At 39.0% G+C, this 16,220-nt stretch overlaps 1 protein-coding gene across 1 annotated transcript in view; it reads right to left on the reverse strand.

Moving 5' to 3' along the window:
• Positions 1–16,220, reverse strand: part of Tpi (triose phosphate isomerase) — a 280,832-nt gene that overhangs the window by 249,207 nt on the left and 15,405 nt on the right. The window contains exon 2 of the mRNA XM_090406467.1: positions 1,418–1,534. Coding sequence (XP_090262593.1) covers positions 1,418–1,529 — 112 coding nt within the window. The 5' untranslated portion in view covers positions 1,530–1,534. The remainder of the gene's footprint in view (positions 1–1,417; positions 1,535–16,220) is intronic.

Genomic DNA, 16,220 nt, shown 5'->3' on the forward strand with positions numbered 1-16,220 from the left:
TTACCACAAATATAATGAAGAACATATTGGCATAGGTAAAGAGAGTGGCTGGAGCAGCAAAGCAAAATCCTACAGAATTCTACAGTTATGTGATTACCAGTAGAAGAAGAAGAATGCGGGGGGGGGGGGGGGGTCACTTCAGCAGTGACAAGTGTAAAGCCAAGTACTTTGGCTGGATGAAATGGAATGATGTTTATTATATTGCAGAAACTTTGCTCTTTCACCTCTTAGAGCATAAGTTATCCAGAAAACTATTGTTAATCATATGGAAATGATAGTTCCATTGTATAAGGAATTCATCAGACCAAATTTGGATATCTGTACACAAATCTAGTTACAACTGGTTATATAGATAATGAGAGAGAGAGCGACACAGTGCATAGGCAAGTAACAAATATTGACTCAGGACTCTGAAATGTTGAGTACAAGGATAAATTAATGTAGTGTGTGTGTGTGAAGCTTGGTGGATAAAATGAAAGGTGACAATATGATTGAGTTGGTGAGAGGTGGATGGGCTGTTTTGGATTTACAGCCAAAAGGCTACGAAGCCAGCATATTATGTCTGCAAATTGTATGCACTGTTATGATAGTTTGTCTGTTTTGCAAGATGAAAATAAAAAAAATCTGAGTCTTTCATCCTTCAGAATGGATCGGTGAGAGGAGTCTATCAACAGATTACCTTGATGGACCTGTGATTTCAGTCAGGATTTTTTCATGACTGCAGGTCGTAAAGAGTCCAGCTATTTCTGTCTTGGGCCTTTCCTCTCCATTTTCTTCCAAACTTTCTTAATCATTGGGTCTAACCACCTTAAGGCTGGTCTTCCAGGTTTCCTTTTGGTATCTCTCGGATACCAATTTGTCACTCTGACTGTCCATCTGTTGTCTCTCATTCTGGTGAGATGTCCTGCCCATCTACTTTTGCTGTTGTAAATTGCTTTTATTACATCTTTGAGTCCTATCAATAGATACGTAGGAATTATTGAAAGAGTAACAGGTGATGAGAAGAACAAGAGGTCATCCATGAAAAATGTATAAAGATAATGAATAAGGTAGTCAATGAATTGCATCACCCTGGCATAAGACTATAGCCATTCTTTCAAGAGGTTTTAAGTAGCTTTAAAAAATTCCATGCCTGTTCTCTAGAGCAAAGTTTCCAAACTATCCAAAGCTCAGTCCATAATGCAAGACAGGAGCTTTTGACATGAATTCACATTTTAAAAAAATATAATAAAATAAATAAAGGCACATGCTGTTATATCTAACTTTATTCAATGAATGACTGCTATATTTTTAATCCATTCTGAAAACTTAAAATGAAACATCAAGAAAGTTATGAGAGTAAGGTTCATAAGCTGCTACACAAGAAAGAAAAAATAAAAATTAAAAAAAAAAAAAAAACAAGAGATAGAATGTTTACCAGTATTAGGATCAAGAGGTCCTTCCACCATAAAATTTGTAATGTCATCAATACTTGACTTATTCCCATTCATTTTCCAGTTTCCACCAACAAAAAACTTTCTTCCTGACATGATGTCTAAAAAATATCATTATCAATAAGAAATAAAATTAGCTCTTTGTAGGATGCCATTATGAATAATACCATACAAGGTCAGATAAATTATGTATCACACAATGAAAGATTAAAGATATTATTATTATTTTAGTAACCTCTATGGAGTCTGTACTCCTACCATGGGAGGCTCACTCAACTAGCATCAGACCTGATAGTCATTTTGCTTTGCAAACGAGATGCATATAGATCTATGTTTCGGGATATCATGTACAATTATGTATAAGACATTTAATTCTCTTAGTCATGTCATGTCAAACATCCGTCAAGAAATTGTGTCTTAAAACAGTTGAATAACCAAAATAAACTAAACATATGCAGTCTAAAATCATCACAATATTAATCAACCCAATATTACATAATTAGTTTCCTCTTAATAACATTGCATTTTTGAAAATTATGGAGACAGCTACCGTGTTTGAATAAAAACTTTAGTTTCTTCTGGTTCCCATCTGCCATACGGCCGCGGGAGGGTAGCTATATGCTACCATTCTAGGGAGAGATGATTATGAGCAAGGTGGTTTCCCGTTGCCTTCCTTGCGGTAAGTATTTGTGACTGTAACCTGGTGTTCACGGGGCCGGTTTGCCTGCTTGCGGGATGAAAAACCCCAGATAAACTGGCGGAAAAAAACCCTGCTGCCCACGCCCAAGACCGGCTAACTTGGCTATGGCTGAGGAAGATCCTTAAGCTCCTCACGTCATGGATGGGAATCGAACCTAGGACACTCCTTTCCCAGGCATATGGTTGTATGGTTGCGAAGCGCAAAGCCACTAGGCTAACCTTGCGGACACAATTTTTTATTTTTTATTTTTTTTCCCCCACCAGAGGTCAGGCCAACAATTGTGGTAGCGGTTGGTCAGTGTCTGTAACGAACCAGTTTGATTGTAGTATAGCTTGTTTCTTGTGAATATATTTGTACGCTCCAGAAGATGACCTTGACATAAAGGTCGAAACGTAGATTTTAGTTATATTAAACTAAAGTTTTTATTCAAACACGGTAGTTGTCTCCATAATTTTCAAAAATGCATTCGGATCACTGTGCAAGCCTAAAAGAAAGGATTCTTAATAACATTCTTCCACTTCTTTATTTGTTGTGTGTTCTCTGATACTGAACAGTTCTTACTTTTATCAATCTACTACATCACTCCTAAATTATTGACAAATCTGCATCTCAGTCTGCTTCTGGGCTTTCCTGCCATTTTTTCCCCTTAAGTATTTGTTACACGTATCTCCTATTTATGCTTACATATTCTTCAATATTAACAAAGTCAAGATATGAAAAAACCTTTTCTGGCATTTGTTTTCAATAAAATTATGTCAAAACATTTAACTCTAAATTTATGCTACATTTACTCCACATTTATAAAAATTCCCAAAAATTAATAGCAAAACTTATTTTTTCTTTCACCTCGAACAGCAAAATACTTAGCTACATTTTATTTTATTCATGGTGGGATGAGAAGGGCTACAGGTTTAAGAGTATAAGGGGAACGTATTTTGAACAATAAGCATTCTGGAAGTTAATACATAGTGTGAGTGGATGGAATTTCACCCAGCATTTTAAGAGAATGTACTAAGCAACCGACAGCTACTGACCTGATTGTTCAATGAAAATCTAGCTACTGAGAATTAGCTCAAAGAGCAGAAAGGAGTAAAATAACACTGAATAAGAATACTGATAGAATAAAGACATCAAAAATATAGACCTGTTTGTATTTCTTTTGTAATTAAGATTTTGAAGAAATTAGTGAGAGCAATGATATACAAAGTTGGGCAGTGAGTGTAATATTACCTGTTAAGGTTATGTATAGATTTTATTAGGGAGTCTTGTTTCGGTAATCCGTTACCTTTTATAATAAAGTAGAGAGTCACAGATTGCAATTTTTTTTTTTTTTTTTTTTTTTGAATTTTGCAAAGGCATATGATAAGGTGGCATGTGAAAAGTTGATAATTAAGTTGAAACACATGAGGTTAGATACATTAGTGAACTAGATTGAAAATTGGCAGTCTGAGAGATATCATCTAAGGATATCCTGGATGTCAAGAATTTGAGACTTAAATGAAACAACTAGTAACAGAACACTAGCAGATTGAGGGAATGTAAGTTGCAGAGCCTCGTGAATAGGAGGAAGAGGGGGGGGGGATATGATTGAGACATATAAACTGGTCAGGGGTTGTTATCAGGTAGACATGGAAGAGATTTTTTGTAGAATTGGAGAGGGAAGTAGAACAAGAGGCCATTGCTGGAAACTGTATAAGGAGCGTGTGAGCAAAGGAGTGAGAAACAGGTTCTTTGCATGGAGGGTGGTTGGTGAGTGGAATGCATTGCCTGAGTGTGTTGTGGATGTGGACACACTGAATCAATTTAAGACGCGGTTGGATGAGCATTGTATGCAATAGTGAGTACTCCCACGAAGAGTCTCTGACTCCATGGAGGTCAGGTGTTGATAATAATAATGAAAAGAAATGCAATCAGGCATATATATCAAAACTTGAAGTAGGAAAAAAAAACATTAACTTGAAATGTGGAAAAGCAGCTACAGTTAATATTCAACCAGAAATGCTCAAATATGGAAGTATAAAAAGTTTTGGAATGGCTACATTATGAAATTTAGAAGGCCAGGTTGGAGAACTAATTCTAGAAAATTAGAGTAGACCTCTCATAGCACCCATCTAAAAAAAAAAATAAATAAAATAAAGCAATGTGAGAATTACAGGGAAGTGTTCCAGATAAGACTGATAAAAGCATACTGGAAAAGGGCCCAAGAAAAATGGTGAAAGAGAAAAGCTGGGTTCAGGCCAAACAGAGGTTGTCAAAGAGATTTTAACTTCATGACAAATAGTTGGGAAAACGTGGGAATATAACAAGGATCTGTGCTAAGTTTTGTAGATCTGGTAAATGCATAAAATAAGGTGCCTAGAGAAAAGCTTTTCAGAGCACTACAATTATATGGACTAAATGGGCCATCATCATCATGAAAATTCCTGGTATATACCCTCAAAGGGTGTACAGGATATGATCGCATTACATGAAAAATTTACATTATTACTAACTTACTATCTAAAATTTTCCTCCAAATCAGTCTGTAACCTGTCAAGACTCCAATATTATCAAATCCTATATTTCTGTCTTCTAAGGCACTTTTTACTGTATCAATCCACCTATATCTTGGTCTTCTTCTGGGTCGTTTTTCCTGCCAACCTGGCAGAGAACAACAGTTTTGCTAATCTTTCCTCTGCCATTCTGTTTAAGTGACCATACCACCTGAGATTAGCTCTGCTAACACATTCCTGGATGCTGACAATGTCAAGTTCTTTCCTAATATCCTCGTTTTTAATATAATATTGCCATTGATGCCATCTATTCAGGCCCCCTAATCTTTCTCAAGACTCTCATATCTGCAGTCTCTAGTCTTTGGTCAAGTGTTTTACTTCTGAGCAAGTTCTCAGATCTATAAGTTAAAACTGGTTTGAACACTGTCTTGTATACAGCTAATTTAGTGTTGTGGCTAATTTCTCTCTTATTCCATATGGATTTATTCAGTTAATTTCCTACCATACCAGCTTTGTTGATTCTGTTGTCTATTTACATATTTAATTTACCATCTTCACTAAAAATCGTGACTAAGTATCTAAAATGTTTTACTTCTTCTATAGGTTCTGCATTCACAATGCAGTTGATATTTCAATGTTTCTGCCTATTTTCATTGTCTTTGTCTTTTTAATGCTGACCTTCATACCATATGTATTACAACAGTTATTCAATTTAGTCAGGGAATCTTGCAGACTTGTAGATTTATTCAGAAGTATAACATCATCTGCATAAAGCAAAGAGCTGAGAGCTAAATGGACCATTATTATTATTATTTATCAACACAGTTAATATAACATTAACACTTATATACACATGACAAATCACCAGCATCCAACACTTACATTCCATCCATAAACAGTACCAACCAACATAAATAGTGAAGGATAATCCTACTTTCTTCATAAAAGCTAACCCTAGCTTTGAATCAGAGGGGGATTAGCCCGCCTCATTCAACTAATCCTCATAATCATAGACTGCAAATTATTGTAATGTATATGTCAATACCAAGTATAACAATAAATCATGATACTAATATGAAAAAAATGTATATTTATATTTAAAGAAAAAAATATTAAAAAGAAATAAGGTACTTTAAACTGAGTACAAAATTTTGTACAGAGCAGATAATGTAATGTCTTAATTGTACATATGTAAATACTCTGTATGATGATAATAGAAAATTATCATCATCATCAAAATTTAGACTCATTGAGGGGCACCCTAAACATCATGTCTGCACAACTATTCGACATTCTCACAGTATCTATCACACCTTGCCTTGAACTCATTCACTGTCATAGCACCCATAACAGACTCCAGCAGCTAATTCCACTCATTTACCACTCCAAAAGTAAAGAACCCGGCTCTAACACCCTAGCTAACCACACTTTTGCCCAGCTTCCATAGATGTCCCCCTAGTTCTCCCACCACCAGTCATGATCTCAAAAATATCATCTGAATTAATCCTATAGAAACCCTTCAACAATTTGAATGTCTCAATCATATCAACCCTTTTACACCTATCAACCAATTTCTGCAACCTACAAATCTTCAACCTGTTCTCATAAGGTTCATTCCATAGACCTGCTATCAACTTGGTCACTCTCCTCCGGATCCTCTCCACCTCCTCCCCATCATGAAGAAACCTAGGTGACCAAATCTGGGCACAGTAGTCAAGATGAGGTCTTATCAAGGCTCGGTACAGAGGAACAATAACTTGCTTGTCTCTGCTCGTCAAAGTATTTTTCAGCAACCAAGTGATTTGATGAGCTGATTTAGCCACTTTTGCAATGTATCCCTTAACCGTCATCTCCCCATCCACCAACACTCCAAAGTCCCTGGCCTCATCAATCTCCTGGAGTATAGTTCCACCAATGTGGTATACTGCTGCTAATCTTTTCACCCCAAAATGCATAACCTTACATTTTGTCACATTATTATAACGGGCAACTCCAGGGAGTCATCAGACTCATCGAGCGAGGCCCCAAATCATATTCATCACAACCATTCAACATTCATACAGTATCTATCATACCTCGCCTTAATTAAACTCATTCACTGTCACAGCATCCACCACAGACTCTGGGAGCGCATTCCACTCATTCACTACTCTAAAAGTAAAGAACCCAGCTCTAACACCTTTACTAACCACACTTTTGCCCAGTTTCCATGGATGTCCCCTAGTCCTCCCACAACCAGCCCTGTTCTCAAAAATATCTTCTGAATTAATTTTATAGAAACCCTTCAGTAATTTGAATGTCTCAATCATATCTCCCCTCCTCCGCCTATCAACCAATTTTTGCAACCCACAAATCCTCAACCTGTTCTCATACGGTTCATTCCACAGACCTAGAATTGGTCACTCGCCTCTGGATCCTCTCCACCTCCTCCCCATCAAGAAGAAACCTAGGTGACTAAATCTGGGCACAGTAGTCGAAATGGGGTCTTATCAAGGCTCAATACAGAGGAACAATAACCTGCTTGTCTCTGCTTGTCAACATATTCTTCAGCAACCAAGTGATTTGATGAGCTGATTTGGCCACTTTTGCAATGTGCCCCCTAGACTTCAACTCCTTATCCACCAACACTCCTAAATCTCGTGCCTCAACAATTTCCTGGAGTACAGTTCCACCAATGTAGTAAACTGCTGCTAATCTTTTCACCCCAAAATGTATAACCTTACATTTTGCCAAATTAAATTGACATCCATTCACCTTAGCCCAGACCTCCAATCAATCCAAATCATCTTGCAAAATTTTGACGTCATCTGCATTCACTATTGCCCTACCCAACTTTGCATCATCTGCAAACAAATGAACTGTTCCTCTCAGATCCTTTCCTATATTATTAATGAACAAATTAAACAGCAGTGGTCCAAGAACAGATCCTTGTGGCACACCACTAGTCACAGGCCGTCTTGTGGACTCTACTCCTGAATAAACCACTCTCTGATATCTCTCTGTCAACCACCCTCCTATCCATCTCACCAACCCTATATCCATCCCCATATGCTGCAATTTACTGATTAGAATTCCATGTGGTATCCTGTCAAAGGCCTTAGCAAGGTTCAGTAGAATCACAGTAAACCCATTACCCTTATCCAGTTCAGCCGTCACTGTGTTATATTACGTGAGCAAGTTACTGAGGCATGACCTACCCTTCAAAAAACCATGCTGTCCCCGATACAGTATCCCATTTTCTTCTATCCAATCTTGTATTTTCCTCTTGACTATTTTCTCCAAGACTTGATAATGATTCCTGTTATGCTGATTGGCTGGTAATTTTCAACAGCAGCCTTGGAACCACCTTTATGCAGCGGAACTATTTTCCCCTCTTTCCACCCCCTTGGGACTGACCAAGACCCAAGGTTCAAATTAAACAAATGGTCAAGGGCAGTGACAATTCTTTAGCTGCTTCACTTACGACACGAGCTGGTATACCATCCAATCCCACAGATGTATTGACATTGAGGTTCTGTAATAGACTAGTTACTTCTACTTCATTCATCACAATTCCAGTATAAGCTGTTGGTTCTTCCATTCCTGCAAAGTCACCACCTGGATGATATACTCTTGCAAAGTGCTCGCTCAGTAATTCCACTATATCGACTGCTTCGGTTACCTCCCTACCCTCAGCATTTCTTAAGATCATTCTACCATGAACATTTTTCCTTTTACTTGCAACATATTGAAAAAACTGTTTGGGATTGCCTGCATGGCCAATTTTCTTTCGTAATCCGCTTTTGCTTTTCTTACCACCCTTGTTACCATCCTGGTCTGAGCTTTATACTGTTTCTGCACCTGCTGGTCACCTTTCTCCTTAAATTCCCTCCACAATTGTTTCTTTTTTTGCAGCTCAAGCTTAATAGTGTTATTCATCCATTTAACCCCTACTTGATTTATTATTCGGACTCTTGGTATACAGTCAACCACTGCCTCCCGCAAACACTTCTTAACCACCTCCCATGCACTATCAACATCAGGCCCTTGCAGTTTTACATGCCATAGCACTGAGCCAAGCACACACACACACACACACACACACACCTAAGCTTGTCATACTTACCAGCCCGGTAATTCCACATGTACCCTGTCTTAATTGTAAATTCGACTCCTTTAGCCACCTCCCAAGTCATGACCTTATGGTCACTCTCACCAATTGGTGGCAACATGGTCATGTTCGTTACAGCCACATTCTCAGTTGCAATTACTAGGTCAAGCACTCTCTGCCCTCTGGTATTTTCCACTACATGCTGCCGGAGATAGTTGTCGCTTAATAACTGCATAAAATCCAATTCCTTCCTCCCAACATGCCCTCTCCTCTTTCCAGTCAATGTTGCCATAATTGAAATCACCCATAATAATTACCCTCCTTCCACTCATTTCTTCTATTTGCCTATGCATACTATCCTCACCATCTATTCCATCACCTGGTCTATAGCAGTACCCAATTGTATATTTTGTTCTGCTAGATTCTATCTCACACCAAACAGCCTCAAATGTGCTCTTTTCTCTATCCTGCAGTTCAACTTCTATACTCCTTGGCTGCAACTCATCAGCTATCATCAATATCAACACTCCTCCCCCTTTTTATTCACCCTGTCACTCCTGAACACGCTATACCCGTCGCATTCAATCCCACTAGTTTTATCATCTTCCGTCAGCCATGTTTCGCTAATACCAACAACCTGTGGCCTGGAAGTGCTAACCAAGGCCAAAAACTCTTCCTTCTTGTTCCTAATACTCCTGGCATTAGTGTACATGAATTGCAGAAGCCCATTTGTCCCATCCCTACTTTGATGCCTTATACTAACTATCCCATTCTGATTTGTTGTTTTTTGTACTCGCTCAGGCATAATATACTCATTCATACACTCAATTGCCTCCCTATAGTCTGCATATCTACTCCCCACCTCTTAATAAATCTAGTTTCCCTGAGTCTGTACATCAACTTCCACATCATTCATCAACACTTTTTCAAGCCTCCGTACACCAACTCCATTCAAATGTAACCCATCCATCTTATATAAGTCCTTTCGCCCATCGAACTCATTCCACACATCCATAAATTCCACACCACTCTCCATGCATAACCCACGCATAAAGTCATTGCCAATTATGGCCCTCCTTCTAAACACTTCACTATCATACCATGGTAAAATACTCACCATCCTAACTCTCTCACTCTTCTCTTTTACTACCTCAAGTAATTCCCTCACATCCTCTATCATTTCCATTTTGTCCTCTTTCAAATCATTTGTTCTTGCCACGATTATCATCTCTTTCATCCTCTGTTTTTGCACTCAAATAGATTCGCTGACGTCCTTTATGTTCACACCCCGCTGGTACAACTTCGTCAAGCTCTCAACTATCACACTCTTAATAGCGAATCCCCATACAGCACTCGCTCCTTTATTTTATTGACGTTTACAAACATTCTATTATTTGTCATCACAGACTTTCGCCGATTATTAGTCGGTACATTCAGCACTCATTTTTCCATATGTTCCAGTTGCCTTTTTGCTCTGTGTATCGCACCATTCAAACGTGCAATTTCACTACTCGCATTTATCTCACCATTTTCATTATCAATCAAATCATCCATTCATTCTGTATTTCTACCTTCTTTACACTTTCAACGACGCTCTAACAACTATCTGGCACTACCACGCAATTCTCTATAACACCGCCATTTTCTACATTCTGACTATCGTTAACGATATCACTCTCGCCACCCGAAACACGCTTGAGATCCTCATTCTCCTTACACTTTCTGCGCATATTAACACATTAAATTGGCATCAGTTCTCCTTAGTCCAGAACTCCAAAATATCCAAATCATCCTGCAAGATTTTGACATCTTCTGCATTCACTATCGCCCCACCCAATTTTGCATCATCAGCGAACAAATGAACCGTTCCTCTTAGATCCTTCTATATATCGTTAATGAAAAAAATAAACAGTAGTGGTCCAAAAACAGAACCCTGAGGCACACCACTAGTCACAGGCTGTCTTTTGGACTCTACTCCTGAATAAACTACTCTCTGATATCTCTCCATCAACCACCCACCTATCCATCTCACCAACCCTATATCCATTCCCATATGTCACAGTTTACGGATTAGAATTCCATATAGTATCCTGTCCAAGGCCTTAGCCATGGCCAGCAGTATCACTGCAAACCCATTACCCTTATCCAGTTCAGCTGTCACTGTGTTATAAAACTTGAGCAAGTTACCGAGGCATGATCTACCCTTCACAAAGCCATGCTGTCCCCAGAACAGTGTCTCATTTTCATCAATCCAATCCTGCACTTTTCCCTTAACTACTTTCTCCAAGTCCTTGACAACAACTCCTGATATGCTGATCAGTCGGTAATTTGCAACAGTAGTCTTGGATCCTCCTTTATGCAGTGGAACTATTTTACCCTCTTTCCACACCTTCGGGACTAAACCAGACCAGAGACTCTGATTAAACAACATGGTCAAGAGCACTGATAATTCTTTAGCCACTTCACATAAGACCCGTGCCAGTATACCATCCAATCCCACAGATGTATTCACATTAAGGTTCTGTAACAGACCATTCACCCCCACTTCATTCATCACAATTCCCATATAAACTAATGGTTCCTTCATTCTTTCAGTGTCACCACCTGGATGATATACTCTTGCAAAGTGCTCACTCAGTAATTCCACTATATCGACTGATTCAGTGACCTCCTTACCATCGGCATTCCTTAAAATCATTCTGCTGTGTACAGTTTTTTTTTTTTCTTGCAGCATATTTAAAGAACTGTTTGGGATTCTCTTTAGCTTGCACAGCTAGTTTCCTTTAATAATCTGCTTTGGCTTTTCTTACCACACTTGTTACCTTCTGGCCTGCGCTTTATACATTTAGTGTGCCTGCAGGTCACCTTTCTCTTTAAATTCTCTCCACAGTTGTTTCTTTTTTTGCAGCTCAAGCTTAATGGTGTTATTCATCCATTTAACCCCTACTTGTTTTACTATTCGGACCCTAGGTATACAATCAGCCATAACCTCCTGTAAATGCTCCTTGACCACTTCCCATGCTCTATCGACATCCAGCCCTTGCAGTTTTACATGCCATGGCACCGAACCAAGCAATCTCCTAAGCTTGTCATACTTGCCAGCACTGTAATTCCACATATACCCTGTCTTAATCAAAAATTCCACACCTTTAGCCACCACCCAGTTCAAAACCTTATGATCACTCTCACCAATAGGTGGCAACACGGTCATATTCATTACAGTCAAATTCTCAGATGCTATTACCAGGTCAAGCACTCTCAAACCCCCTAGTATTTTCTATTACATGTTGTCTCAGATAGTTATCCCTTAATAATTGAATAAAATCCAGTTCCTTCCTCACATGTGCCCTCTCCTCCTTCCAATCAATGTTACAATAGTTGAAATCCCCCATAATAATTATCCTCCTTCCACTCATTTCATCAATTTGTTTATGCATATTGTCTCCACCATCTATTCCATCACCTGGTCTATAGCAGCACCCAACTGTATATTTTGTTCTGCAAGTCACAATCTCACACCAAATAGCCTCAAATGAGCTCTTTTCACTATCCTGCAATACAACTTGAATTCTCCTTGACTGCAGTTCATCAGCTATCATCAATAACACTCCTCTCCCCCATTTTATTCTCTCTGTACTTCCCAAACACACTATAACCTACACATTCTATCCCACTAACTATATCCTCTTCCATCAGCCATGTTTCATTAATGCCAATAACCTGTGGCCAGGATGAGCGAACAAAGCCAAAAATTCTTCCTTCTTGTTCCTAATACTCCTGGCATTAGTATACATGAAATGCAGAGGTCCCTTTGTCCCACCCATATCACTGATGTCTGCATATCCACTACCCCCCCCCTCCTTAGTAGTTCTAATTTCCCTGGTTCTGCACATCCATTTTCACTTCATTCAGCAACACTTTTTCCAGTCTCCACACACCAAATCCATTCTAATGTAAGTCATCCATCTCGTATAAATCCTTTCACCCATCAAACTCATTCCACACCTCCACAAATTCCACACCACACCATCTGCATAACCTGTGCATAGAGTCATCTGCAATTATGGCAAATGAACAATGGAACAAGAATCTCCTACAAGGCAGTGTCATCCACATCATTCGCAAAAGTCTTTGTGTTGTTCTCACAATTTTGAACATGTGTCCCCTAAATTTCAGATCCTTATCCACTATCACCCCAAGATCTCTTATTTCCTCCACCTCCGACAATATATCCCCACCAAGCATAAATTCTACATTCCATCTTTGTTTCCCAAGTTTTAAAACCTTGCATTTTGCAACATTAAACTCATGTCCCCATTCCCATTCACTTAATTTATTCAAGTCTTCTTGTAAGACAACATTTTCTCTACTCTTCATAGTTCATCCCAACTTTTGCATCATCTGCAAACAATTGAATATCTCTATCCAAATCTTTGCCAATATCATTAACATACAAGTTAAACAGTAACGGCCCTAAAACAGACCCCTGAGGTACACCACTAGTCACTTTCCTCTTCTGGAATATTGCTCCCCCATACACAACTTGCTGATACCTATCAGATAGCCAGTCTCCGATCCAATGCACTAATCTTATATCCAAACCCATCTATTCTAGTTTGACCATCAACTTATCATGTAGTAATCTTTCAAGCCTTTGTAAAATCTAAGTATATATTACTGTGTATCCCTCTCCTCTGTCCAAGGAAGCTGTCACCTTATTGTAATAACTAAGTAGATTACCAAAACATGATCTCCCTTCAGCAAATCCATGCTGTCCAAAGATAATACCATTGTTGTCAACCCAATTTTGGATCCTAGTTCTCACCAGCTTCTCTAACAACTTAACCAGAACACCTGACACACAGATAGGCCTATAATTTGATGCGTGAGTTCTTATGAAACAGGCACAATCTTGCCCTCCTTCTACTCCTTTGAAAGTTGACTCAGTGCAAGACTCATTAAAAAAAAAAAGTCAAGGCAGATGTGAACTCCCTGGCACATTCCTGGTTTGGTGATATATTATCACCCATTCTCTCATTCTCTATACTCATGCCGCTCACTTCTTCATTCATAACAACCTCTTCAATCTCTCCTGCCTTTCCATGTTGCTTCCCACTTAATCAGATTCATTCTCTGCACTCACTTCTCTACCTTCCAGTAACAGTCTCTCGAAGCGACTCACACCAAAACCATTCAAATGCAGTTCATCACTCTTATAAAGTTTAGTTCATCCTTCAAACTCATTCCACGCATTAACTGCACTCTTTCTCCTCACACATTTCTACTAACATATCATTCATAATCCTTGCTCTTCACCTCATCTCACCACTGTCATATTTTGGAGGTATTGTTCAACTACAGCAATGCAATGCTGACATAGTAGTATTGCCATCAAAGATTTTTAAAACAACTTGATATTGAAAAAAAAAAAAAAAAAAAAAAAAAGTTTACTTCTGATGGTGCTGGTGTCATGCTTTTCATATGTGATCGTGCATCCTAGGTAGCTAAATGAATTCACCTGTTCTAAGATCTTGTTATCTATTACTATTTTAGTTCTTGCTGGATCTTGTCCTTTAAGGGCCACAGTTTTTGATTTTTCTGTTGATATTATTATTATTATTCAGGCCTGCATGGAGTCAAAAGACTCATCGTGGGAGATCCTTCCTAAGAACATAAAGTCTGTAAACTCATCGAGGGGAGGTTCCCCCTAAGAAACACAAAGTCTATTATACCACTCCTTAAACTCATTGACTGCTCTCACCACTCCATCAGGCAATGCATCCACAGTTCAACCACCCTCCACACAAAGAAACCACTCCTCACCCTCTTGCTCACAGTTTCCTTTCGTAACTTCCAGGGATGGCCTCTTGTCATCACTCCTTCCCACTGTTCAACCAAGCGAAAGAACTCCCCAGTGACAACCCTGTAACCACCTCTCAACAGTTTAAAAGTCTCAATCATATCATTTCTCCTTCTTCTATACACCAAACTCCAGTCCACATTTCCTCAGCAGATCCTCATAACCAAAATTGTACAGTCCTGAAACCATCTTTGTATCCATTCCACAGTTAATTTATCCCCTTCAAATCCTGGGGACCAAATCTGAGAACAATAGTCTAAGTGTGGTCTGATCAGAGACTTATACAACGGAATGATAACACTTTTATCTCTGCAGGTCAGTGTCCTTCTCATAATTGCAGCAATCCTCTGTGTTACCTTCACCACCTTTGCAATATGTCCCCTAAATTTTAGGTTTCTATCAATCATCAACCGCAGTTCTCGTCTCTCCTACTTCCTCCAGTATAACTCCACCCATAGAGTATGCAGCATCCCATCGATGTTTCCCAAACCTCAAGACCTTACATTTTGCTGCATTAAACTGATACCCCCCATTCATTTGCCCATTTATCTAGCTTATTCAAATCCTCTTGCAGGACTACCACATCTGCACTATTACTAATAATCCTTCCCAGTTTCGCATCATCCGCAAACAACTGAATATCCCCTTGCAATCCACTGACAATGTCATTGATATAAAGGTTAAACAATATAGGTCCCAGTACTGAACCCTGTGAGACCCCACTTTTAATCCTCTGCTTCCTTGAAACTGCTCCACCATACACAACTCTCTGATACCTATCAGACAGCCAATCCTGACAATCTGACTTCCAGACCCATGTGCTGCAACTTAAATATCAGCTTATCATGTGGCACCCTGTCAAATGCCTTTGCTAAGTCTAAGAAAACTGCAGTAATGCCTTTCCCTCATCTAATGGTCTTGTAACTTTATTATAAAAGGCTAGCATATAGCTAAAACAAGAGCGCCCTTTCAAAAATCCATGTTGACTCTCACAGATAACATTATCCTCATCTGCCCAATGTTGTATACGGTCCCTCACTACTTTCTCCAAGATCTTAACTACTGATGACACACAGACTGGCCTATAATTAGACACTTCCAGTCTGTTACCACTCTTATGCAATGACACTATCTTACCTTCCTTCCATTCACTGGGCAACTTTCCCACAGCCAGACTTTCATTGAAAAGCCAGGGTTAAAGTAACTGTCAGTTCCCAAGCACATTCTCTCAAAACTCGTGGTGAAATACCATCCAGTCCCAAAGCTTTACTGACATCCAGAATACTCAGTATCTGAAACACACTCTCCTCCTGTACCTCTAAACCTCGAACCAGCCCTATCCCTCTAGCATTAAAACGGACTCCTCTAGGTTTTAATACTCCAATAAAGTGTTCATTGAACAATTCCACTATGTCCTCTGCATCAGTAACTCTATTTCCATTTTTATCCCACAATATCATTCTTCCATAGTCATTTCTCCTCCTACTGACCACATAGCTAAAAAATTCCCTAGGATTTTCTTTGGATCTTAGGGCCAATCTCTTCTCATTCCAGTTTCACTTTCCTTACCACACTAGTCACTCTTCTGGCCTGTGTCTTATATTCTTCATGCATCTTCTCTTCACCTGTCTCCTTATATCTCTTC

This window comes from Typopeltis vanoorti, chromosome 1 (assembly GCF_054136105.1).
Source record: "Typopeltis vanoorti isolate ZY-2024b chromosome 1, IOZ_Tvanoo_1.0, whole genome shotgun sequence".
NCBI classification, from domain to species: Eukaryota; Metazoa; Arthropoda; class Arachnida; order Uropygi; family Thelyphonidae; genus Typopeltis; species Typopeltis vanoorti.